This window comes from Bubalus kerabau, chromosome 15, assembly GCF_029407905.1.
Source record: "Bubalus kerabau isolate K-KA32 ecotype Philippines breed swamp buffalo chromosome 15, PCC_UOA_SB_1v2, whole genome shotgun sequence".
Classification (NCBI taxonomy): Eukaryota; Metazoa; Chordata; class Mammalia; order Artiodactyla; family Bovidae; genus Bubalus; species Bubalus kerabau.
The window spans coordinates 85053419-85079659 of NC_073638.1; the positions used below are offsets into that span (position 1 = coordinate 85053419).

General features: G+C 55.1%; 1 protein-coding gene across 1 annotated transcript in view; it reads left to right on the plus strand.

Annotated features, from left to right (window-relative positions):
• LOC129627971 (beta-galactosidase-1-like protein 2) overlaps positions 1 to 24560 on the plus strand; it is a 32940-nt gene extending 8380 nt beyond the window's left edge. Inside the window, exons 5-24 of the mRNA XM_055547393.1 lie at positions 775 to 843; positions 4582 to 4677; positions 6027 to 6135; positions 9182 to 9274; positions 10159 to 10240; positions 11043 to 11107; positions 16469 to 16553; positions 17553 to 17690; positions 18602 to 18682; positions 18783 to 18871; positions 18935 to 19055; positions 19114 to 19220; positions 19694 to 19843; positions 21494 to 21562; positions 21947 to 22034; positions 22728 to 22815; positions 23108 to 23219; positions 23671 to 23787; positions 23892 to 23955; positions 24553 to 24560. Of these exons, the coding sequence (XP_055403368.1) occupies positions 775 to 843; positions 4582 to 4677; positions 6027 to 6135; positions 9182 to 9274; positions 10159 to 10240; positions 11043 to 11107; positions 16469 to 16553; positions 17553 to 17690; positions 18602 to 18682; positions 18783 to 18871; positions 18935 to 19055; positions 19114 to 19220; positions 19694 to 19843; positions 21494 to 21562; positions 21947 to 22034; positions 22728 to 22815; positions 23108 to 23219; positions 23671 to 23787; positions 23892 to 23955; positions 24553 to 24560 (1831 nt within the window). The remainder of the gene's footprint in view (positions 1 to 774; positions 844 to 4581; positions 4678 to 6026; positions 6136 to 9181; positions 9275 to 10158; positions 10241 to 11042; positions 11108 to 16468; positions 16554 to 17552; positions 17691 to 18601; positions 18683 to 18782; positions 18872 to 18934; positions 19056 to 19113; positions 19221 to 19693; positions 19844 to 21493; positions 21563 to 21946; positions 22035 to 22727; positions 22816 to 23107; positions 23220 to 23670; positions 23788 to 23891; positions 23956 to 24552) is intronic.
• Positions 24561 to 26241: the final 1681 nt, after the last annotated feature.

A 26241-nucleotide genomic window follows, 5' to 3' on the forward strand; every position in this document is an offset into this window, starting at 1 on the left:
TGCTTTTCAGCTATTTGCTTCTGATGCATTACGGTGTCGATCCCCCCGCCCTCCAACTTGTGGTTCACTGAAATTCTTGGGACTGTAGGTTTATAGTTTCCATCAATTTACCAAAATTTGATAAAACTTCCTGTTTCTTCCAATAATTTTATCTCCCCTTTTCCCCTGGGACTTGGACTTCTTGATAAGATCCCACATATTACTGATGTTTTGTTCATTTTAACTTTTAGTGTTTTTTCCTGTTTTCCAGTTTAGGTAATTTCTTTTGCTCTATCTTAAAACATCCTGGGATTCTATTCCTATTTCTGTTCTGTTGTTAGTATCAGTGGTATATTTTTAATTTCCTGCTCTTCATTGCATCTAGAGTATTTTTGATTTCAGATATTATATTTTTTAAAATTTAGAAGTTCTTTGGAATCCTTTTTATATCTTCCATTTTCTTCATTATGGTCATGCTTTTATTTACTTATTAAAGATATGGTATATGTTTGTTATACCTTTTTAATATTTTTTTTGCCAGTTTCAACCTATATGTCATTTCTGGCTTTATGTCTGTTGCTCAATTTTTTTTTTTCTGGATTCCTTTGTTTGTTTGTTCTGGAGAGTGAGTTTGGCACACCTAGTTAACTTTAAATGGATATACTGGGTATTGTGAATGCTGTATTATTGGTTGCTGGATTTCATTTTGTATTCATTTAAATAATATTGTATAATCTAATATTATATAATAGTAAAATACAAAGTTTTTACATTTCTCTCTTTTTTCTGTTTCAGGCATGTTCCTTGGAACCTCCATGAACCAAGAAGAGGCCAGTTTCACTATAGTGGAAACCTGGATTTGATGTATGTTTCCTCTTTAAGTTGCTGTTTCTCTGGCTCAGAGACAGAAGTTTGACTCTGTAGGGTCAGATGAAGCAAGAGTCACCTTGCTTTCCCTTTGAGCATCCCCCAGAAGCTCTGATCATTCCATCCCCCAGATGGCAGCCCCTTGAGCAGGGAGGCTGTCGTCAGGGGTGGAGCCAGACCTCAGTGTCCGCTGTGCATTTCCCCCACGTGTGGCTCGCAGAGCATCCCTGCAGCTCTAATCTACCGCGGGGACCCCGCTGTTCCACTTATAAGAGGAAATTTCTGAACTATAGTTTGTAGGAGTTTTGAGACGTAAGACAGTAAGAGTAATTGTTCAAAACCACGTATCTCCCACCCGCTGTGTTCATAGCTGTCTTTGACGCTGGAGACACATAGACTATGTGCTGTGGAAGGAGACTGTCTATCAGGCAGCTCAGCTCAGTTGCTCAGTCGTGTCCGACTCTTGGCGACCCCATGAATCGCAGCACGCCAGACCTCCCTATTCATCACCAACTCCCAGAGTTCACTCAGATTCACGTCCATTGAGTCAGTGATGCCATCCTACCATCTCATCCTCTGTCGTCCCCTTCTCCTCCTGCCTCCAATCCCTCCCAGCATCAGAGTCTTTTCCAGTGAGTCAACTCTTCAGCTCTTCAGCACTTAGCTTTATTTATAGTCCAACTCTCACATCCATACATGACCACTGGAAAAACCATAGCCTTGACCAGACAGACCTTTGTTGGCAAAGTAATGTCTCTGCTTTTGAATATGCTATCTAGGTTGGTCACAACTTTTCTTCCAAGGAGTAAGCGTCTTTTAATTTCATGCCTTCGGTCACCATCTGCAGTGATTATGGAGCCCAAAAAAATAAAGTCTGACACTATTTCCACTGTTTCTCCATCTATTTCCCGTGAAGTGATGGGACCAGATGCCATAATCTTAGTTTTCTGAATGTTGAGATTTAAGCCAACTTTTTCACTCTCCTCTTTCACTTTCATCAAGAGGCTTTTTAGTTCCTCTTCACTTTCTGCCATAAGGGTGGTATCATCTGCATATCTGAGGTTACTGATATGTCTCCCAGCAATCTTGATTCCAGTTTGTGCTTCATCCAACCCAGCGTTTCTCATGATGTACTCTGCATATAAGTTAAATAAGCAGGGTGACAATATACAGCCTTGACGTACTCCTTTTCCTATTTAGAACCAGTCTGTTGTTCCATGTCCAGTTCTAACTGCTGCTTCCTGACCTGCATATAGGTTTCTCAAGAGGCAGGTCAGGTGGTCTGGTATGCCCATCTGTCTCAGAATTTTCCACAGTTTATTGTGATCCACACAGTCAAAGGCTTTGGCATAGTCAAGAAAGCAGAAATAGCTGTTTTTCTGGAACTCTCTTGCTTTTTCGATGATTCAGTGGATGTCGGCAATTTGATCTCTGGTTCCTCTGCCTTTTCTAAAACCAGCTTGAACATCTGGAAGTTCACGGTTCACATATTGCTGAAGCCTGGCTTGGAGAATTTTAAGCATTACTTTACTAGCGTGTGAGATGAGTGTAATTGTGTGGTAGTTTGAGCATTCCTGGGATTGCCTTTCTTTAGGATTGGAATGAAAACTGACCTTTTCCAGTCCTGTGGCCACTGCTGAGTTTTCCAAATTTGCTGGCATATTGAGTGTAGCACTTTCACAGCATCATCTTTTAGGATTTGAAATAGCTCAACTGGAATTCTATCATCTCCACTAGCTTTGTTCATAATGATGCTTTCTAAGGCCCACTTGACTTCACATTCCAGGATGTCTGGCTCTAGGTGAGTGATCACACCATCGTGATTATCTGAGTCATGAAGCTCTTTTTTGTACAGATCTGTGTATTCTTGCCACCTCTTCTTGATATCTTCTGCTTCCGTTAGGTCCATACCATTTCTGACCTTTATCGAGCCCATCTTTGCATGAAATGTTCCCTTGGTATCTCTGATTTTCTTGAAGAGATCTCTCGTCTTTCCCATTCTGTTGTTTTCCTCTATTTCTTTGCATTGATCGCTGAGAAGGCTTTCTTATCTCTCCTTGCTATTCTTTGGAACTCTGCATTCAGATGCTTATATCTTTCCTTTTCTCCTTTGCTTTTTGCTTCTCTTCTTTTCATAGCTATTTGTAAGACCTCCTCAGACATTAGAGGGAGGCAAATAGCAGCTGAGGACTCGTAACCCAAACTAGGGGAATAGCCCAGAGCTGGTAACAGCAGAGGGATAGCTCTAGTACATTAAGACCCTGAGCAGGAGTTTGTTAGAGGGTCGGCCGTGATTTCAGGCATAAGGTGCAGCAAGGCCACAATCGGAGCAGTCAGAGGTGCGGGAGGACATGACATGAGTTAGACTGACGTTCCTGCTGCAGCGAGGGAACCCCGACATCATCTGTCAATAAAGATCTGTTTTCATTAGGGAAGGTTTAAAATAGATATTCACAGGGAGTGTGCCTTGCTCTTCCAAGAGAGAACCAGGGCTTCTGGGTCTTTCCCTTTCATAGCTTAAACGTCTCCAGCGCCTAGCTTTCAAGCCACGGCGCCCTGCGCCTGCCCGCACCGCGCCCGCCCGCACCGCGCCCGCAGCAGGAAGCAGGCGGAGGGGGGTTCTGGCAACAGGATCACTCGCTTCTGCTTCTGTCCTGGTGGCTTGGGATCAGCCCGGCTCAATGCAAGGCGGCAGGATGCGTAGGTGAGCGCGTGCCAGGGAGGAAAGGAGCGGGCCCTGGGACTAACTTCATATTTTCCTGGAATGGCAGTAACGCCATCTGACTCTCCTGCTGGTTCTGAGTCGAGGAAACGTCAGAAAATAGATCTGGGGAGATAGTCAAGCTTATCTTGGCCCATTTTGTGTGCTGTGCTGCAAAATTTGAAATCTGTTCCGAAGGGGCTATGAAGTAAGTCACTGGGAGAATTTTAAGTCGGGAAATTCAGGAAGTTCATGTTTGCACGCTGGTGGTATTTTTAAGAGGCAGAATAACATAGTTAAGGTTTCTTTTCTGGACGCAGATTGTCTTTTAACTCTTCCAGTTTCCCAAGAATGTGACCTCTGACTCCTTAAGTGCCTATTTTCTTATCTGTAAAATGGAGGTGATATTGATACCTATGTGATAGAATTGACAAAGAAAATAATACACTTGCAGAGCTGAGTGTATTGAGTGCTGATGCTGATACTCGGTACACATTACTCCCGTGTTCGTCGTGCATGATTCTGTTCTGCGACAGTGCCTGGAGCGGCATCGGAAGAGAGGCGGGAAGGAGGGAGGGAGGAAGCAGTTGGAATAACTCAGGTGGATGCGAGTTCTTTACGCAGGGTGGTAGCGGTGAAAATTAAGAGGAATCTCACGTTCAGAAATATTAATTGCAAGGAATAAACCTGATTAGAGGCAGACTGAAAGTGGGAGATAAGGAAGGAGGAGCCAGCGTGGTTCGTGAGGGCGGGTCCTGGTGATGCCCTCGTGGGGACAGGAGGCTCAGCGCTGGTCCAGGGGGCAGCCAGCGTCTGGCCGGAATTCCTGTGAGCTGCCCTTGGGGCCTCTGGACTGAGGCCTTTGTGTGGAAGAAGGCCCCGTCCCAGGGTTCTGTCTCCGGCAGGGACTTCTGTGAGCAGGCTGGGAGTTGGTTCCACCTGTCCTAACGGCAGGAGAAGAGGCCTCGGGGAGACACAGGGCGGCGGTTCCAGGCTCCGCTCTTGGTGACTGCCACTGTCGCTCCCCTCCTCAGCGCTTTCATTTCCTTGGCGTCAGAGGTGGACCTGTGGGTCATCCTGTGTGTCGGCCCCTACATCGGGAGCGACTTGGACCTCGGAGGCTTGCCCAGGTGAGCCATGCGCGCGCCCCAAGCCTGTTCGCCAGCAAGTCGGAGCAGAGGGTTTTGCTTAGTTTCCTAGGTTTTCTAGATTTCCTAGATCCATGCCTCTCGCCCCTTCCCCGTTTCAGGACCTAGAAAATGCACTTTAAAATACCGGGAATGATGCAGTGTTTGTTTGTTTGTTTTTTATAACTCTCCATCTCATCCTTGTGGTGCAGAGGTAGAATCCTTCTTTTCCTTAATGAAAGCTACTGGCTGATCAGTGCCGTGTAAGCCGTGTCTTTACAAGCTCTAACTTTTGTGATAATACTCATAATGGCACAATTGGATGAACTCTTTTCAAAGAGGGTCTTTTTTCTCATCATGTTTAAATGGTAGTACAATGTACATTATATGAAATTTACCATGTAAACTACGCAATTTTGTGGCAATCGAGTGTGTCAAAATGTTGAACAACCGTCACCACTATCTTGTTCCCGAACGCTTTTTGCCACTCGGAGAGAAAGCCCTTGCCCGGTCACCCCCATCCTGCTCAGCCCTAGCCCCTGGCAACCGTTCCTTTCCTTTCAGTTTCTGTGGATTTGCCTAGTCTACATACTTCATATAAGTGGAATTATACCTTATGTGACTTTTGTGCCTGGTTTCTTTCTCTTGGCATAAGTTTTTTTTCCCTGCTGTGCCATGCAGCTTATGGGATTTTAGTGACTGAGCCCAGCACAGAGCCCTAACCACTGGGCTGCCAGGGAAGCCCCTCCCTTGGCATAATGTTGTCAAAGTCTATACACGCTTTAACATGAACAATTCCTCATTTTTTAAATGACCAAATAATATTCCATTAAAAACATTTTTTAAAAAACTCTGAAACATTTTTATAAAAAATCTCATACCAGACTAAGGTTTGGAGAGCTTTTTTTTTGAAAAAGGCCAGATGATCAATATTTTCAGCTTTCAGGGAGCACAGACAGTGTCTGTTGTGAAGCTCATCTCTGCCGCTGCCTCAGGAGCACAGCTGTGATGATGTGTAAGTGAAGGGTGGGCCACGTGCCAATAAAACTTTATTGACAGGAACAGTCAGCAGCTCTGACCTGGCCTGTGGGCTGCAGCTCAGCAACTCTTCCCTGGTTGCTTCCACATCTACAAGCCTCAGCTGCATTTGGGGGCCAGAGGTGGCAGTTGAGGTGTTGAGATGTGTGGGACAGGACACAGATGACTTTTTCTTAGAGATGGGTTAGCACCTCTGTGCTGCTCCAGTCTGGCCACGTGAATCTGGGCTGTTCACGTTCTCCAGCCTCAGATGCATGAACGTTTCTGTCTGCTGTCTCCCATCCCAAGGCTGAGTCTCGCCTTCTCCCTCCTAGCTGGTTACTCAAGGATTCTCATATGAAGCTGAGAACAACTCACAAGGGCTTCACAGCAGCAGTGAATCACTATTTTGATGACCTGATTCCCAGGATTAGAGGATTCCAGGTAAAACCTGATTCCCCATCTCTGTGACCAAGGGAAGTACTTGCCTGAATTGCCTTCCTGGGCAGGGCTCAGCCTACTTTCTTTCACTCATAAGCAGGAAGCATGTATAGCAGCTAATTCCAGTTCCTTATTTAAGAAATATGCTTCTTCTCCTTTTATGCCTGTTCCTCACCTACTGTCTTACTGGGATGCCGTTTCCTGGCAGGATGCTGGGAACCATGCTCTGTATATTTTTATGTCTTCTGCATTATTTGTTTGCTCTCCAACACCACAAATGGGAATTTAACGACAGCCCTAGAATGTCTTAACTTACCTGCTAAAGATAGCTACGTGTCAGTCTTTAACAAGTGATAGATAATGCAGATGACCTTAGGTCAGTGATTTTGTAGAAACTGCAGTTTGGTTGTTTTTTTTTTTAATATCTCTCCCTCTGCAACAAAACCATGGTGTCATACACATTCATTATTTCAGTAGACATAGTGTGCCACCGTATTGCTGCAAGGTTTGGAAACTACATGAAGGGCTGTATAAGTAGGTAGCAAATGAGCAGAGGGAAGGAACAAAAGGTATCTATTAGGTATGAGCTTTATATTGGGCTTCCCTGGTGGCTGAGTGGTAAAGAATCCCCATGCAATGCAGAAGCCATAGGAGACTTGGATTTGATCCCTGGAGGAGGAAATGACAACCCACTCCAGTCTTCTTGCCTGGAGAATCCCCTGGACAGAGGAGCCTGGCGGGCTACAGTCCATGAGGTCACAAAGAGTCAGACACGACTGAAGTGACTTGGCACAGGTGCATTTGGTGTTTACGGAGCGTATTTTATCGTCACAGCAATCCCTGGAAAGGGATGCTACTGTAGGGGTAGTGACAGGCCTGGAAATGGCCAGCAAGGCTTCAGGTGGTGTGGGTCTTCTCGGGGCAGAGCTGGCTTCTGACTCTGAGCGTGCCCCAGGGCCAGCAGATGAGGTGCCGGTGGCTGCAGGGCCAGTCCGTGTGCAGCTGGGGACGGAGACGCGGGGGCGGTCCTTTGCGGCCCTGGAGCTGTGCTGGGCAGGGTGGTAGCCTCGGCCACCAGTGGCTATTTCAGTTAAAATCTATTAAAACTAAATAAAGAATTTAGTTCTTTATTCACACCATACACAGTTCAAGTGCTAGGCAGCCGCCTGTGGATGGTCACTACCACATTGGACGGTGAGAACAGAGAACATTTTCATCATCAAAGAAAGTTCTAGCACAAATTAGCACACTCTCAGCACCCCAGATCAGGACATTCCCCATCTTGGAGCGCTTGCAAGACAAAATCAGTAATCAGAAGGTTGCCTGGTGAGCACAAAACCCGGAGCCGCAGAAGTTGGGGGTCTTACCCTTTGAGCCACCAGGGAAGCCACCTAAAAAGTTTTTACTTATTTTTTGCTGTGCCACACAGCTTATGGGGTCTTGGTTCCCCACCAAGGGGAACCAAGGGGTAGAACCTGGGCCACAGTAAGGAAAGCCTGGAATCCTAACCGATAGGCTGCCGGGCAACTCCCAGTATCGCGACTTTGTTCCTGTGTGTGCTGCTCCGTCACTGAGTCATGTCCGATCGCTTGCAATCCTGTTGATCGCAGCCCACCGGGCGCCTCTATTCATGGGCTCTTCCAGGCAAGAACATTAGGGTGGGTTGCCATTTCCTACTGCAGGGGATCCTCCCAACCCAGGGATCGAATCCACGTCTCTTGCACTGGCAGGCAGACTCTTTACCACTGAGCCCCTGGGAAGCACACAGGTTTGGGAAACTTTTAGGCTCTTTTCTGCCCACTCAGCTCTAGTGCAGCTGGTTGCGCTCTGCTTGCCGAGTCTGTCCCGGTTCAGCTCTCCCTGCCCAGGTCCTCCCGGGCCACAGGCACAGGCGTTGGTGTGTAGACGCTTCCACCCACTGGCACACAGTCCTGGGAGCTATCTGGCTTCTTCCTTTCATTGTTGGTGTGTTGTCTAATTCTGAGGGTGCAACTCTTTTTCTTAGTCTTGCGTGCCAGGAGGAGATCTTCTGGTGGCCACATGTCTCCAAGGGCAGATTGCAAAGGGCAGAGCTGAGTGTATGAAACTGACTAGGGTAGGACTTGGCAGGTGCGAGTGGCAGAGAGAAAACACGACTGCCGGGCTGGCGAGAGCTGCAAAGACAGGGCTGACCGAGCCTGTGAACAGCGCAGAAGGGGGTCCGCGGGGAAGCGGGAGGAGGAGGCTGGGCGTGAGGGCTTAACTGAGAGGGCAGAAGGGAGGCCATCCCACACGATCCTGGGACTGGGGAAGAGGCAGCAGGGGGAGAGGAGCTCGAGGAGGCTGGCGAGTGCAGAATCCAGGAGGAGCTCCTCGAGGAGCTCGAGGAGACTGGCGCGTGCAGAATCCAGGAGGGCTGCTGCAGGAGGGAGGGCTTCCCAGAAGAGGAGAGACTGTCGGTGGAGAGAAATCGGACCAGGATGAAAAGGCATTGCATGCATTTAGCAAAGAGCAGGTCAGGGTGGAATGCAAAGGGCGGCCGCGAGACCACAGTAGAGGACAGGGTCACGAGCAGTGGGCTGCCGCGGGGCGTGCAGAGCTGCTGCGCTGTTTGCCCATGAAGGGAGACCGTGCGGGAGGGGGGATGGGGCCCTGTGGTGGTGACTGGGCAAGTGAAGACGGGGTGCAGGGACGGAAGCAGAGCGGGTCCCTGAGGGGAGGTGACGCGTGCCCGTGTGGGAGAGGGCCGCACCCCTGCTTCCCTGGTGCCCCGGAGGAAGGCTGGCCGGAGGCCTAAGCCTGTGCTTAAGGTGTTGGGCTAGGGGAGTCGGCGGGCACTGCTCCCTGGGGGCACTGGGGAATGCAGGGTGCTGGAGGCTTTGACTCCACGAGGCGGCTGCTGACAGTGACGGAGACTGCCCCCACCGCCATGTCCCCGGGGCCGAGTTTAGGAGCGGGTTATTTTCTATGCCATTCTGAACATGCGTGTGCAGCAACGAATTGAGAAAGTCAGTCCAGCCTTTCCCCACCGGCTGACTCATCCTCAGACTCTCGTCTCCTTGACCCCCAGTTCCAAGAAGAGGGCCCCATTATTGCCGTGCAGATGGAGAATGAGTACGGTTCCTATAATCTGGATAAAAGATACATGCCGTATATTAAAAACGTAAGTGCCCCATCATTTTCCTCCGTCTTTACATACTTTTCTCACTTTGCTGATTCATGGAGCAAACATCCTGAGCAGCTAAGCTCGCAAGGTACTGTTTGGGATGCAGTGTTTGTTAGCAACGGATGAAGAACTTTCAAGTGTCAAAGTCTTACACTGAGTACTCTGTAAATCTGCGCCCTTGAAGTTCATGAATCAATGCTGTGCCCAGCTGGGGGCTTCCCTTTGTCTTTTTTTTTTTTTTTCAACATATAGGACAGAGAAAAGTTATTTATTCTAAAGAGTTTGTAGTGTTGACTTCCGAACAGAACAGAGTTTTAGTTTTTGAAAACCAAAGAGAAATCAGAGAATGCCTCGGTTGCAGTCGCACACTATTGTGCTGCTCTTCCGCCCTGGATGAGGCAACGGAAGTGCAGCTGGTGTTTCCACGCTTTCCCCCCAGACAGGGGCCTGGGACACCTGCATGACTCTGACGTAAGCACAGAGTGACTCACAATAATTTTTCCTTCTGTGGATATCACAGATCTTTTTTGGTTGGTGTTTGTATAGTACAGGCTTTCCCACCCTTTCATCTTTGATTTTTCTGTATCCACGTACTTCAGGTACATACTCTGTATATAATTAGAAGAATTTGTTTTCCTTAATCCATTATGAAAATTCTTGTCTTTGGAATGTGGTTGGTGTCCATTCCAGGTCGTTGCTGATGGTTGCATTTAAGTCCCTTTTGGCTGTTCTCATTGAACAGCTTACCAGCAATAGGAGTGGGGGTGGTGAGGCCTCCTTCCCGCCCCTCAGCTCATTCTGGTGCCCCGACCCTCGCCTTCTCCTTGGGACGCGCCCCCCAGGGCCGTGGACCACAGTTCATCTTCCCGACTGTCCCACAGGCACTGCTGAGCAGAGGGATCAAGACGATGCTCATGACGGCGGACACGGGCCAGGGACTCCTGAAGGGGCACACACCGACCGGTATGCACGGCGGCTTTGCCCGCCTCTGCCGCCCGCTGAGTCTGAGGGTCTGTCTGAGGCTCCGTTGCCCCATTTCCTGGGCCAGGCCGTGTCCAGACGCCCGCGGCCCTGACATAAGGAACCAGGGCCCTCCTCGCGGCCCCGCATCTCCCTGCTGGCCTCCGGCCCCTGGGCGCAGCGGAGGCATCTCTGCCGCTGTTCTGGGCCAGGCCCGAACCTCTGGGAGAGAGCAGGGTTCCAGAGAAAGTCCTGCCCTAGACCTTCCCTGGGAGCGCGTGGGGCGAAGAGTCCGGAGGAAAAGCCACGAGGAAACGTGCAGGAGAGTTACAGGGGGAAACATGGGTGGGCGCACAGGACGGAGGAAGGGTCACGCGAACGAGCTGGAGAGCGGTGCTGCGGGGTTCTCTAGCTGGCCTGGCCCGGGCCTTGCCCTCCGCCCGCTCTTCCCGGCGCGGTGGCGGCGCTCACCTCGCAGTGGCAGAGACAGAGCGTCCCGCGCTGGGCCCGGGAGACCGGGAGTCAGGCCCGAGGTCTCCGGCCGCCCTGTCCCGGGCTCGGCTCTTTATCCACCAGCACACGGGGTGACTCCGCCCTTCTTGTCCTCCGGGTCACTCGCGGTGAAGGCTGAGCAGAGGCGCAGTGTGCCTGAGCGTTGCTGCTCGAGCCCGTGTGGACACACGCGGCCACGTCTTCACCAGCAGCGTCTGGGGCGTCGCGGGCAGCGTCTGCGGGCAGCGTCTGCGGGCGGCGGCGGCACCGCACCAGCTGCTGACCCCGGCTCGGTCTCCCCTTCCCTCCACAGTGTTTGCCACCCTCCACATGAAGAGCATAAGGCAGAAAACGTACGAACACCTCTCCTCAGCTCAGGTGAGGACAGCTCAGAGGCGCGGGGTGTTTTCCTTCATCTCAGGTGAAGACTTGGCTCAGATGTTCAGGAACTTCTCAGCTCTGATTCGCTCAGTTAAAACTTGGATCTGTTACTCGCCGGAAATGCCTGCTGAGGGTGGTTTGAGGTGCAATTGCATCAAAGTGCCCACAAAGCCTGGCCCACAGCCCCGAGGAGGGTTCAGGATGGCAGAGCGAGCGCACGGCAGCGCTGAGTGTCCTCACTAAGGGCGGGGCTCTGCTCCCCCCACAGTCCAGGGGCAACACTCTCTCCATAGTCCAGGGGCTACACTCTCCCCTCACCATCCAGGGGCTCCGCTCCCCCCACAGTCCAGGGGCTCCACTCTCTCCACAGTCCAGAGGCCCTGCTCTCTCCACAGTCCAGGGGCTCCACTCTCTCTTCCCCCACAGTCCAGGGGCTACACTCTCCCCCCACAGCCCAAAGTCTCTGCCCTCTCCCCCCACAGTCCAGGCGCTATGCCCTCTCCACCATCCCCCAACCCCCAGTTTGGGAGCAACGCTAGGAAACAGCTGGGGCCCCAGGTCATGGCTCCATAGCCTGAGCTTCTGGCTCTGCCAACAGAGCCTCTGGTTTCAGGATACCCTGTGCACAGGAAGCCATGACACCCACTAGGAGTCTATACATCACTCATTGTTCCCCACTCCAGGTGCAATTTGCTAAGCAGATGTAACTTTTTGCGATAGCAATCTGCCTGATAATATGGGTAACATTCTACCTTTATTGAGATTTCTAAACCAAAATGGACCTAAAGTCAGTTTGCAAAAGTTTTTACCCTTTGAATAGCCTCATTCACATTTACCTGTGGTCCAATGAGAAAGACAAGAAACAAAAATAAACAGAACTCAGTAGGAAGTGCTGGTTCCAATAGAAGCATTAGGGGGAATCAGAGGGTGCACAAATCTCTACCACCAAAAGAAATCAGTGGCTGAATGCTTCACTCTGCGCCTGTCCGAGCTCTGCAGTATTAGAATGAAGGGAACACTCTCCTAATTTCCATCAAGACAAGACAATGCCTGGAATTCTAAAAAAATAGTTATCTCCCTGATTATGTCCTTCTTCAGTCTAAGATAGAACTAAGATTTAGAGGAGAGTGCAGAGATACAAAGGGCTGAGTATCCAGCCACTTAACAACTGGACCAACACCAAGGGCTGTTAGTCCGTACAAGGGAAATGGTACAAGTAGTACAGAGATTTGCAAGGACTTGAGTCAGTGCATCCCGAGAAAATATGGAGAGGGAATGTAACTCCTGGGGCAGAGCAGACACTCAGAATATGATGGTGGTGATGGTGATGGTGATGGTGGTGATGATGGTGATGATGGTGATGGTGATGGTGGTGATGATGGTGATGATGGTGATGGTGATGGTGATGATGGTGATGGTGATGATGATGGTGATGGTGATGGTGGTGATGGTGATGGTGATGGTGATGGTGGTGATGGTGATGATGGTGATGATGGTGATGGTGATGATGGTGATGATGATGGTGATGGTGGTGATGGTGATGGTGATGGTGGTGATGATGGTGATGGTGGTGATGGTGATGGTGGTGATGGTGGTGATGGTGGTGATGGTGATGGTGAGGATGGAGATGGTGATGATGGTGATGATGGTGATGGTGATGATGATGGTGATGGTGATGATGGTGATGGTGGTGATGGTGATGTTGATGGTGGTGATGGTGGTGATGGTGATGGTGATGGTGGTGATGGTGATGATGGTGATGGTGATGGTGATGATGGTGATGGTGGTGATGGTGGTGATGGTGATGGTGGTGATGGTGGTGATGGTAATGGTGATGATGGTGGTGGTGATGATGGTGATGATGGTGATGGTGATGGTGGTGATGATGGTGATGGTGATGATGGTGATGGTGATGATGGTGATGGTGGTGATGATGGTGATGGTGATGGTGGTGATAGTGATGATGGTGATGGTGATGATGGTGATGGTGATGGTGATGGTGGTGATGATGGTGATGGTGATGATGGTGATGGTGGTGATGATGGTGATGATGCTGGTGGTGGTGGTGGAGGAAGAATACGGGACAGTAAGTGGGGATTCAGCAGCTAAAAATGATATCCTAACTATAATAAAGTCCTAAAACTGAGTTCATTTATTCATCAAATAAATCAGCCAGTAAATGTTTTTAGCACTTGCTAAGTGCCAGTTCTTCCCTGGTGGTTGTGACCTCCCTGGTGGCTCAGATGCTAAAGCATCTGCCTGCAATGCGGAAGATCCAGGTTCCATCCCTGGGTCAGGAAGATCCCCTGGGGAAGGAAATGGCTGCCCGCTCCAGTTTCTTGCCTGGAGACTCCTGGTGAGATTATAGTCCGTGAAGTCAGAAGAGTTGGACAGGACTTAGCAACTAAACAAGGACAGCAAATGTGCCAGTTAGGTGTTTATCTGTCAAGGCATTGCAGATAAAGCAGGGAAGGAACCCTACAAAGTCACCACTTTTGGAACTTATATTTTAGTGGTAAGAGACAGGTGGTAAACAAGTCAAATATGGAGAAAGCTTGTAACACAAGCTAAGAAAACATTCTATGGTAATATTTATATATACAAGTTTTAGTTTACATACTCCCCCCTCCCCATTTTTAATGTTTGTTTCTTACATTACCATGTAAGAAGCTATTGGCCCTATCCTTATCTTGCCTGTGAGGAAACCATGATTCAGAAAGGTAAAATTTCTGCTTTGAGGTCATCTGTGGTCAGTCATGTAACAGAATAACCCAGGTTCAAACCCAGTCCTCCTGCCTCCAGATCCCGTGCTCTTTCCCTGCCCTCTGAATTCCTCCTGTGAGGAGAGGGTCAGGGCGGAAGAACGAGAACATGCATCAGAGTGGTTTGGAAAGGCTGAGACGCACTCTTGCCGAGAACTCCACCCCGACACAGTGCCGGGCCACCAGAGGTGACCCCCAGCTCAGCCTTTGCCACCCCTGATGCCTAACTCCTGGACTCCTACCCGAACAGTGGGCTCTCGAACACCCGGCTCTGAAGGCTCACGGGGACTGTGCCCCTAAGACCTGCTAGACCAACCGTAGCAAAGAAGCACCTCCTCAGAGCCACTGTGGAAGTCCGTGTGAAGGTTCGTGGGGAATAGGACCAGCTCTGATGCAGCGGGCTCGCCTGTAGGTGTTTAGGGAGGAAACAGAGTTATCATCCTGAAGAGCTGCGTGTGCTGCCTGTGCACAGCACCACGCCTCATGGCAGCCATGGTGTGCAGGCAAGCCCGTTGTATAAGGAGGGATGAATGGATGAAGACAGTGATACGTGTATCGAGTGGGAAACATTCAGCTTTTAAAAAGGAGGAAATCTGTCATTTGTGACCCCATGGATGGGCCTGGACAGCGCTGAGCCTGGCAGATACGCCAGACAGTGAGAGACGAATAACGACCGTGGCGGCACTTTGGTGTGGAGTCCCCGGCAGAAAGCAGCAGGCTACCACGGTGGCCGCAGAGTGGCGGCCAGCGGCCGCGGGGCGCCAGGGAAACGGGGAGAAGCTGGAGGAGGGGCAGAAACACCGACAGGGCAAACACGGTCTGGGATGCACAGCTGAGGCCGGCGGTAACAGCCCTGAATCGCTGGATTGACGTTTGTTGAAAGAATATGATATAGATGTTCCTACCAAATAAAAAAAAAAAAACAAGTGAAAGAAGGAATTGGGAGTGAATCTCACATTAGGGGAAGATTCCTTTGGTGGCATCTTCAAAATTTGGGAGCATTTTCACGAAAAAGGGGAAATTCTTTCTGGTACTAGGGAACAGAATTATTTTCAGTGGGTAAAAGGAATAACAAAACCTTTATTGGCTGTATGTAGGGGTTGTACTTTCTTGCAATCTGAATTCTCCAGAAATGGAATATACTGTCTCATGATGAATTCGCCATCACTTGAAAAGGCAGGGTGCCTGCAGGGATCAGTGCCCACCTGAGGATGGGGCAATGGCCAGAGCCCTCATGTAACAGATCCTTCCCGACGTGAAGATCTATAATGTGGGGGTCCTGTGGGGCTGGGAGGAAGGAAGCTGCAGGGACTTAAGATACACAGCTTCCATTTGTGTGCGTGTGCTCAGTCGTGCCCAACTCTGTGGCCTACCAGGCTACTCTGTCCGTGGGGTTCTCCAGGCAAGAACACTGGAGTGGGTTGCCATGCCCTCCTCCAATGGATCCTCCTGACCCAGGGATTGAACCCATGACTTTTGTGTCTCCAGCATTGGCAGGCGGGTTCTTTTCCTCTAGCACACCTGGGAGGCTTGAATCAGTCTTACAGGAGTGAGCACATTATCTTTGGAATTCAGTAGAATATTTTTAAAATGTTAAATTACAGGATGCCAGGCAGAAGTGAATGAAAAGGTCACGTAATTTTGTGGTGCACAAAGTTGGCAGTGGTTTTGTTAGTTTACTTATTTTTGTCTTACTTTCTTTGAAGCATTTATCAGCTTAGGCAGGAATGTGAATGCTGCGGGGGGCTGGGGGCTAGGGTCCCCTAGCTGAAAGCAGACATTCCAAGCCTGCATTAACTTTCAGAGCTCGAAAGAGCAGTATTGACTTTAACTGTGGAGTGTGTGAGCCTGAATGCGGAGCGTGTAGGTCCTGAAGGCCTGGAATGGAGGAGGGCTTCCGGCCTCAGGATGGCTCAGGCTGGGGCGCTGGAAGGCCTCGGGCCTTGGGATGGCTCAGGGCTGGGACGATTGAGGGCCTTGGTATGGCTCAGGCTGGGACGGCAGAGGGCCTCAGGCCTTGGGATGGCTCGGGCTGGGGCACTGGAAGGCCTCAGGATGGCTTGGGCTGGGATGGTGGAGGGCCTCGGGCCTTGGGATGGCTCGGGTTGGGCAAGGGCAGAGCAGGAGCCGGGGACTGTGTGGGGTTCTTGCTGGGCTTGCATTGTTGGCAGCGGGCCTCGGGATGGCTCGGGGCTAGGATGCTGGAGGGCCTCGGGCCTCGGGATGGCTCGGGCTGGGATGGTGGAGGGTCTCGGGATGGCTCGGGCTGGGGCGGTGGAGGGTCTCGGGATGGCTCGGGCTGGGCAAGGGCAGAGTGGGAGCCGGGGACTGTGTGGGATTCTCGCTGGGCTTGCATTGCTGGCGCTTGGTTCTTGACATCTCCAGTGCCTCCTCTGGGTCAGGTGCTTCCCTACGAGACCTCTCCGGGGGTTGGTCAGGGGGATGAAGAGATTTCTCCAAAGCTGGAACAGTGAGACCATGAGAGGCAGGCCAGGCTGGGTGTGTGCTGAGAGCAGTCGGGGGCCGTGAGGATGCGTCCGGGTGAGGCGGGCTGCGTGATGGCCGGCTTGAACGCGTACGCTCTCTGCCTCCGCAGGGCCCTGGCCCGGTCATGATGATGGTGTACACCGCCAGGTCTCTGGACGGGTGGGGCACTTCTCGGAACACTCTGGACTTGCACAGTGAGTCGCATGTCGCCCCTGTTCGTCTCTGAGTGTGGGTGTCGGCGGGACTCTCCTGCCCGCTGATTAGGGTCCCTGAGGTTGACAGGGCGGGCGGATCCTGTGTGCAGTGTCCGTGTCTGTGTCTGTGTCTCTCTCTGTGTCTGTGTCTGTGTCTGTGTGTCTGTCTGTATCTGTGTCTGTGTTTCTGTGTTTCTGTGTCTGTATCTGTGTGCTGTGTGTCTGTGTGTCTGTCTTTGTCTCTGTATCTGTGTCCGTGTCCGTGTCTGTGGGCTGTGTCAGCGTGCTGTGTCTGAGCCACACGGGAGGGTCTCCCCGCATGTCAGTGTGATCTGGTGATTATTCTGTCTGGAGTGACTTTGTTGGACTGAAGCTCTAAAGTCAAGAGAGCCAGCTGTTCTGGGAGGCAGTTCAGGGACAGCTAGTGGGGCTCCACCCGGGAGCGGGCGCTGTGGGCCCCAGATCCTCTGCCAGCCCCGCCTTCCGGGAGGAGCCACAGGCGGAGGCGGTTGGAGGGTCGGTGCTCCTGGGGCGGTGACTTCAGACTAATACGGACAGGTCGCTCCGTGCTTCAGAGGCACGAGCTGGACACCCGGAGACAGAGACGTTGGGGAGATCAGATCCGGGGGGCCCTGATGGCACTGCGGGGCGCCCCCCGCCCCCCCTCCCCCTCCCCCGCTCCCTCTCCCCCTCCCTCCCCCGCCCCCTCTCCCCCTCCCCCGCTCCCTCTCCCCCTCCCTCCCCCTCCCCCTCTCCCCCTCCCCCTCCCTCCCCCGCCCCCCACGTGCAGTTCTGAAGTCAGGGAGGCTCCGCTCCCCTCCCCCCTCCCCCCTCTCCTTCCCGCCTCCCCCGCCCCCCACCGGTAACAGTTCTGACGTCACCGAGGGTCAGCTCCCTTCTAGCCTGGCCCCTCCCTCCCCCTCACCCCTCCCCACCCCCACGCCCCACTGCGGTCCTGAAGTCACCGAGGCTCCGCTCCCCCCTCCCCGCCCCCTGCAGTGCTGATGGAGAGTGTCCGGGAGATGCTGAAGCTCAGGTTCTCCCTCAACTTCTACATGTTCCACGGCGGCACCAACTTCGGCTTCATGGGCGGGGCCGCGTTCCCCGGCCATCGCCTCCCTATGGTCACCAGCTACGGCAAGTCCCGCTCGGTCCCGCGCCGTCTGCCCACAGCTGCCCCGCCTCTGCAGTCTCGGGTCGGGTCCTTTGCAAGCAGAGAAGCTAGTGGCTTAGCTCTGTCCGTCCACTGTGCAGCTTGTAAAAATCTTAGTTTTAATCGGCAGATGACTGCTTTCCAGTGTTGTGTTGGTTTCCCCCATCCATCAGCATGAATCAGCCACAGGTATCCTTACATCCCAGCCCACCCTCCAGGTGGGCACACGGTGCTGCCTGAGCTCCCGGTGCGAGACACACCTTCCCATGAGCCATAGCCCTACCCACGCTCGTGGGTCTGTGGAGACTCGGCTCTCAGCCCGCCTGGACACCCGCACGGCCATTCTCTGTGTCTAGCATCTCTGTTCCTCCCTCGGCTAGGCTCATCGGTACCATTTCTCTAGGTTCCACGTGTGTGCGTCAACATATGACATCTATTTTTCTCCTTCTGACTGACTTCACTCTCTGTAACAGGCTCTAGGTTCCACCTTAGCTCAACTGACTCAGATTCCCTCCACAAGCCTTTGTTCTTCGGGGCTCACTGTGAAAGCCATTCCTTTGATCCCCCTATCCCGGGTGCTGGGTGTTGATGACTAGGTCTCCCCCAGTCTGCGACTCTGCTCAGAGACCAAGCAGGCAGCGAGGGTGAGAGAGGGGAAGGGGTCTGGTTGGAAACCAGTGGGTCCCGGCGCTCCAGCCTGGGCTCCTGACCCCCTGGGGTTGCCATCTGTCCCTCCTGGGGGAGTGTGGGGAGCCAGCATTGGGCACTTTCCTGCCTCAAGGCCTTCCTCCCAGAGCTGCTGCATGAAGGGCCCTTTGACTCAGCACCAGGTGCCAAAGTCCCCCTGAAGTTGGGCCTCTTTAGGGAAGGTGACGAATGTGTTTCTATTTCTCAGACTACGGGGCGCTGCTGACAGAGGACGGAGACTATACACCTGAGTATCTCGTATTTCAAGAGTTTTTTCGCCCTGACGCAGGTACCCGCCCCGCCCTCCAGAGGGCTCTGGGCTGTGGGGGGCAGGGTGCAGATGTGGTCCTTGGGGGAGTCCAGCTCGCCCCAGCGCGTTTTATCCTCAGGGGCTGGGGACTCGGGCTGCACGAGTCCAGCCCCGCCATCGGTGGAAACCAGAGGGTCCAGGACCTCCCCAGAGCCACAAGATGCGCGTGTCAGGTGGAAGTCAGGAGAGGGGGCAGAATCTGAGCACGCATGTTCCCCTGCTGGCTTTCAGGAGATTCTGACCAACAGGGCACCCGGGCCAGGCCTCTGGGTGCAGGAGGACTCCCTCCCTTTGGTCCCTGCCCCCATGGACCATCCGTGGTGCTGGGCAGGCTGGCTAGGGGTAGCAGAGGGTGCTGCACCCTTGGACAGGGCTGGGGAAGGAGCCAGCCTTCTGCTTGTGGTTTGCAGAGGTTCCCAGCTACCAGCATCAAGACCGCAGACCTAAGGACATGTACGCTCCCCTGGCCGCAGGTCACTTCATATCCCTGTGGGACACCCTGATTCACCAGGACGACGTGAGTCCCCTGCTCATGGACATGAGCTCAGGACTCGGCGGGGGAGGGAATGAATATGAGGGCAGAAAGCAGTCTTCGCGGTTTCAGTCCCTTCTACAGTTCAGATTAGGAGACCTAGATTACTGCAGAGTTGCTCAGCTGTGTCCGACTCTGCGACCCCGTGGACTGTCCAGGCAAGAGTAGTGGAGTGGGTTGCCATTTCCTCCTCCAGGAGGTCTCCCGGACCCAGAGATGGAACCTCCTGAGTCTCCATACTGCCGGCGGGTTCTTTACCGCTGAGCTACCTGGCAGCCCGATACATCCGTCCCCTCCTTAGGGGACCCCCCCTCCCCACCCCTCTTGGTCACTGCCAAGCACTGAGTGGCTGCTGCAGATTCGTCATCGCAGGGTGATCACTTGGCCCCGTGCTCCCTGAGCTTCCTGGCCTGTGATGAGGCCGCCGCTCAGCCTGGTTTCCACTCCCGGCTCTGCAGGAGCCCGTGAGGTCCACGGGGCCGCTCTCCATGGAACAGCTGTCCGTGAACGAAGGTAGCGGCCAGTCTGCTGGGTATATACTTTACGAGACCGTCATCACCAGAGGAGGCGTCCTAAACTCGGATGGGCATGTGAAGGATCGGGGCCAGGTAGGGGGCAGGGGCGGGCGGAGGGTGCCCTTCTCTTCTGGCGAGACCACGCTGTGTGGCTGAACGTCTGAACAGCAGGCTGGCCTCTTCCTGACCTATGGGAAACTGCCCTTGTTTCTTACCCCTGGTCCCTTCGGTGAAACGCTTGGTGTTCACATGTCAGCCACTGCTGCCGCGGGTCTAAGGCACTGGGTGTCCCGGCAGGCTGCCCGCCAAAGCCTGAGTGCACTTGATGCCGCTCTTGGAGGATACCTGGGAGGGGCCGCGGATGCCCCCCTATGCCTCGGGCAGAGGCCCCAGATGTTTCCTTGGCACGTCATGGTCGGATCTGCGCGTTTAGTTCTCAAAACACCCATCTAAGGTACCTGTTACCAACAAGGAAGCTGCAGAGACGTGTAGTGACCTTGCCCAGAAAACAGGGGCACTGGGCGCTGGGTCCCCTCCTGCTCACTCTGTGCAGGGGCTGTTGCAGGCTCTTCCTGCCCCTGTGGTCCCGTCATCCCAAGATCTGTGTCCCCCTGCACTCATCGTGAGCTCTTAGCCACAGACCCTCATTCCCTGCTGTTTGCTGAATGCGTGTCTTCACTTGGATGTACGTTCCTGTGACTTCTCAGACTCAACACGTCCAAACCCGTCATGAGCTCCTTAGAGGAATGACAGCCCCAGCCCCGCACCCAAGCCGTGGCCACCCCACCCAGCCCAGGCCTCCACCTCACCTTGTCTGCTGGGTCCCTGGTGGAGCCGCGTCACTTGGCTGCTCTTTGCAAACCCAGGCCGTCGCGCACGGTCTTAGAATTCTGTGGCACAGCCATCGGACCCCGTTCCTGACCTTCCTGTCTCAGAGGACTCACTGTGTCCCCATCTCGTGGGGTCCCCCGAGTCCCTTCCCCAGGGCGAGTCCCATCCTGACTGCCCCCTCCCAGGCCCTCCCCGCCGCTCTCCCGTCGTGGTCCTGGGTCTGGGAACAGCTCCTCCCGCCCGCGAGTGCAGGGCGGGCTGTGTCCTCCTCAACCCTGGGCTGGGACTGTGTGTGCACCGCGGCTGCCGCTGCTGCAGGATAATCTTCAGTCACTCAGCGGTGCTCACTCAAGCAGTGACTGGAGCCTGCAGCTCTCGTCTTGGGACCCTAGTACGCGTAAATGTGAATCCTCTGTTCTGCGTGCGGACATCTTGGATACTCGTGGATTTTGATTTTTACGGTCTCCTAGTCAGACTCCTTTTGGAAAGTTGTGACCTAACTCAGACCCTCTGCGGTGCCCTTCGTGTGCCCTTCTCTGTCCTGTGGGGCTCGAGCAGCCTTGCAGGGGCGTCGGGGGTGGACAGAGCATGGTGGGCAGTGGGGGTGGGGTGGGGACACAGTCACGGCGTCTCTGCCCTGGAGCCCCTGCCGGCCCTTCGTAGGCATGTGCATCGTGGTGTCTGTCATGGTGCCTGCCCCCCTCCGCCCCCCTCCCCAGTGCCCATGGCCCCCGCAGGCGCTCAGGGCTCTCCTCACACCCCTGGGCCCAGCCGCCTTCAGGGTTCCTCTCTGTGGACCGGTGTCAGCGTGTCGCCTTCCCAGAGGCAGACTTAGTCCTTCCCTGGGACCCTGGTGCCTCACCCCTTCCTGCCTTGTCCACACCCTACAGTCTTCCCCGCTCTCTTTGGCAGGTGTTTTTGGATGACAAGTATATAGGAGTCCTGGATGACGCGCATCAAAAGCTGACTCTTCCCAGCGACGTACATACCCCATGGTTCCATCCCCCTGGGGCCCTGGGCTCGCCCCTCACAGAGGCTCCGCAGGGCTAAGCTGTGCGCTTCTCCCAGGGTGGCAGGATGGTCCCACCCTGGGTGTTTGCTGCTCAGAAAGCCCTGGGTTGAGCACCAGCCTCAGAAGTGTCTCCAGTAGAATGTTCAAGGACTCTTCATTTCTCGACAGGCCCAGTGTGGGAGGAGGGTGGAGGAAGAGCTGCAGGGTTTTCCTGGCCCAGAGCTGAGGTCTAGGGTGCCAAGCACCACCCTCTGACAGCCCCCAGTTTCCGAGATCATCCCAGTCTTGGGGGGGCTCCAGTGGTCTCCAGAAGAGGCCTGAGTGGCTCCCTCCAGCTGGTGTGTGTTGGGCAGCGTTACAAGGAGTTCCTGATGCTGCGGATCCTGGTGGAGAACCAAGGCCGGCTTGCCTCCGGGACCAGCATGAACCAGGAGAGGAAAGGTGGGCCCAGGACCATGGGGTGCCAGGGCGACCTAGGTTACTTCCCTGGCCCACGCAGCCATGGCCCGGGTCATGGTTTGGAGGCGGCGGGGGCTCCCGGTCAGTGAGAGGCCCAGCCTGGGAGCACGATGGAATGGGCTTCAAGGGGAGGAGGGCCATGTCCTGCTCCAGGCTCCCCCTAAGGTGCTCTCCCAGCACTGAGCACGTGCACTGCCCTACCTCTTCCCGGAGGAGGCTGCAGAAAGGCCCTCGGAGAGCAGAGTGGGCTGAGTGCTGCCCTGGGAGCACTGATAGTCCCTCCCTGGGGCCCATGCCTGTGTCCTGGCCTCCTCCCCATCCTCCTCTGGCCTCCTCCATGCTCCCCTGGCCTCCTCCGTCCTCCCCATCCTCCCTGACCTCCTCCGTCCTCCCCATCCTCCCTGACCTCCTCCGTCCTCCCCATCCTCCCCTGGCCTCCTCCGTCCTCCCCTGGCCTCCTCCATCCTCCCCGGCCTCCTCTGTCCTCCCCTGACCTCCTCCGTCCTCCCCATCCTCTCTGGCCTTCTTCCTCCCCTGGCCTCCTCTGTCCTCCCTGGCCTCCTTTGTCCTCCCTGGCCTCCTCCATCCTCCCTGGCCTCCTCCATCCTCCTTCAGGGGTTCGGGGCACTTCTCTGCAGCTTCCCTGCCTCAGTGTCCTCTCTCCCTCTTCTGCAGGTCTTACTGGAAACATTTATCTAAACGGTTCTCCACTGAGAAAATTTAAAATCTACAGCCTGGAGATGCAGAATAAATTCATACAGAGGTGGGTGCCCAACCACTGGCTCTAGGTGCCTGATCGCAGATGGGGAGACCAGAGGCCAGCCAGCCAGACCTGTTTGTGTTCACACAAGAGGCAGAGACCCAGAACACTGAAGGAAGTGACCCCAAGTCTCCTAGTTGTCCAGGTGGTCTGCTGTTTCATTACTGCATTGTGGACCCCAAATGGGCCATGGGAGGGGACACTGGGCTCAGCAGAGAGGAGACAGCCCTCCGAAGGCACAGCTGACATGCTGTGAAGGAGCGTGTAACCTGTCCACTGGGCTGACTCTCCCTAGGAAACTTCCCAACATCTGGAAGCCCAGCTTTCTCCACGCTGTGGGCCCTGCGTTCTTCCTTGCCTTCCTGAGAGTCGGCAGTCAACCCAAGGACACCTTCATGAGCCTGCAGGTGAATGGTGTTCTTCCTGGCTGTGTCCCCAGCCAAGCTTCCTTCCCAGGAGACTGCCACCCCACGGCCGTCCGGGGGGCTGCCCCTTCCCGGTGTTGACTCAGGGTGGGGAGGGAGGCCAAAGAAATGTGCCCAAGCTGCCTGCTGCCCTGTGTCTGGGGTTGGGGGGGGGTGGGAACGGCAGTGGGGACACGGCAGTACCTGTCCCTGAGGTGGGTGCACATGGAAGGTGAGTGGGGACCCAGGGCCTCCCTCCTGGGGGCCCGGAGCGGGAGCCAGGGCCGAGGGCAGTAGCGCAGAGTCTCCAGGTCACTGCCCCCCAAGGGCTGCAGCTGGGCCTGCGCGCTGAGTGTGGCCGTGGCCGCACTGTGCGTCCGGGGTGTGTGTGTGTGTGTGTGTGTGTGTGTGTGTGTGTGTGTGTGTCTTGCAGCTCTGCTTCAATGTCTTCCAGGGCTGGACGAAAGGAGTGGTCTTCATCAACGGACAGAACCTGGGGCGCTACTGGAACCTCGGGCCCCAGGAAACGCTTTACGTCCCGGGACCCTGGCTCAAGCCCGGGTTAAATGAGGTGACCTCCCGCTCTGCACCTCTCCCCGCCCCGGGACGTGCTCGCCCCACCCCGCCCGGCCTCGGCCAAGCGTGTGTCTCAGGGGCACCCTTGCCTCTCCGCAGATCATCGTGTTTGAGGAGTTCAAGTCCACCCTGCTGATCTACTTCACCAACACTTCCCAACTGGGTAAGGGGCTTCCTCCCCGTAAGCGGCTCCGGCAGCTCCCCGCCTCCCGAGGCGTCTGCGCGCGCTTCCCGGGTCCCGGTCACGCACTACCCGCCCCAGCACCACCCTTGCCGGCCTCTTCGAGGTTCTCATGGAGGTTCTCACGGCCGCGTCTGCTGTGTCTCCTGCTGCCGTGGCCCCTGGGCCCTTCCTGGCGATCACCGGGCGGGGGATGCGCGGCCCAGCCAGGACTGCCCGAGCTGACCCCGCCCGCCTCGCGGCTTCGGTGGGAGCAGGCCGGACTCCAGTGCGAAGCGGCCTCCTCCTGGGGGCCTGTGAGGCAGGCTGCTTCCTCCACCTGCTTCCCCAGGGCGGGGCGGGGCCAAGGGAGACCACGCCCCTCCTCCTCAGGGTACTGAGAGCTAAGTCACACTGCTCGCCCCTCACTCAGGGTACTGAGACTGAGGTCAGACTGCCCGCCCCTCCTCCTCAGGATACTGAGAGCTAAGTAACATCGGCTGCCCCTCCTCCTCAGGGTACTGAGAACTAAGTCACACCGCTCGCCCCTCCCTCTCAGGGTGCTGAGACTGGGTCATACCACCCGCCCCTCCTCCTCAGGGTACTGAGAGCTAAGTCACACTGCCCACCCCTCCTCCTCAGGGTACTGAGACTGACATTAACTGAGGCGTGGCTGAGCTGAGCCGTCTCAGAGCCCTGAGTGCCTGCCAGTCCTCCAGGCCCGCCCAGTCACCGGGACCACCCCAGAGGCTCCGTGAGGCCCAATCTTACGCCGGGTCTGCCGTCTACTTCCCCACCAGCCGGCCCGTTCCTCCTTTGGCATAAGTCAGCTTCCCTGTTACAGCAACACAATAAACACAGCTAACTGACCAAAGCTAACCCTCGGTCACGCTTCTGTAATAAAAGCAGTTGACCCCTGAGGACAGTGGTGAAGAGATGCTCGGCACACTTGACCCCACAAATGTGAATCCGGAACAAAAGGTGTCTTCCCAAGAAATCAAATAAAATATGAACACTAAGTGAGGGATTGGCAGGCAGTTCATACATGTATTATATTTTCAGTGTTAAGAAAGGCTTTTCCTTTGACTCGCCAAGTCTCATTCCATACATCACTGCTTTCCACACTCCTGTGGAAACCTTGCTTTCTGGAGACTCAAGACTCCAAGCGGCCTGGCCCCTAGCCCCTCCCCGCCCCCGCCCCCAGCGCCCCTCCCCGTCCCCCCCCCCCACTCCACGCCCCTCCCCCGGCCCCTGACTTCCAGCGCCCGTGGATTCCTCTCCTGCTCGGGGTTCCCCTGGGGCGCACGCCCTGCTCTGAGCCACAGCGGGGAGCACCAGGGCCGTCTCCACAGTTGGGTGGGGCAGCCTGGTGCCCCGGCAGAGCAGGCCTGCAGATTCCCGTGCAGACGGGCCCTGGGGAAAGGGGGTCCCCACGAGGTGCATGGGCACCGTGCGGCGGGCGGCTGAGGAGTTCCAAGCCACGGACCAAGTGGCCGCGGTTGGGCCGGGTGGGGGGCTACACTTGCCGCCCCAGTCGACCAGAGTCGGGGTCACAAGTGCTCGGCCTGCACCCCCGCCCTGTGTCCAGGCAGCGGCCCGGTGCGGACCAGGCCTCCTGCCACCCAAGGCTGCCCTCATCGCCCATGCTCTTGGGAAATGCAGGCGTGAGACCCCCACGAGACGGTCAGACGTGCCGCTCCCGCCGCTCTCCCCGCCGTGGGCACCCCCAGAGGTGTACAGCACAGACCCCCAGAGGCCCCGGGTGGGCGCTGGGCGGCACCCCCATAATGCGGGCGCCTCCCAGGTCCTCGGGCGTTGCTGGACCGAGGCCGCCCCCCACCCCCAGCCCTCCGCGTGCACAACCTCAGCCCGCACAGCCCTCCTCCCGGCCTCCTGGCTGCAGGGTGGGCGCCCTGTGCCCCCCAGGCGGTCGGGTTGCAGGCTTGGCGTCTGCTCACCGGGTGCCAGGAGCACCCCACCCCCGGGGTGACAGCCGGCGTGGACACCGCCATCGGCGTCGGTCCCGCTTCCCTCGTCACGGGCCCTTCCGGGCACAGTGGCCGCGTTCCGGCTGGCCGAGACCTCTCCCCAAGCCTGGGACCTGCAGGAAGAGAGCTTTGGGCCCCTTTAGTGCTGTTTCCCCCCATAACCGAGGGCAGCGCCTTACACGGAAAACCGGTAACTTGTGAACAAAACACACGAGCGGCTGTCCTCTGCCCGTGTGAGTCGTAGGGTTGGCAGGCGGCTTTCTTCGATTGTTGGGTCTTTGGGATCCCTCTCAGAGTTAGG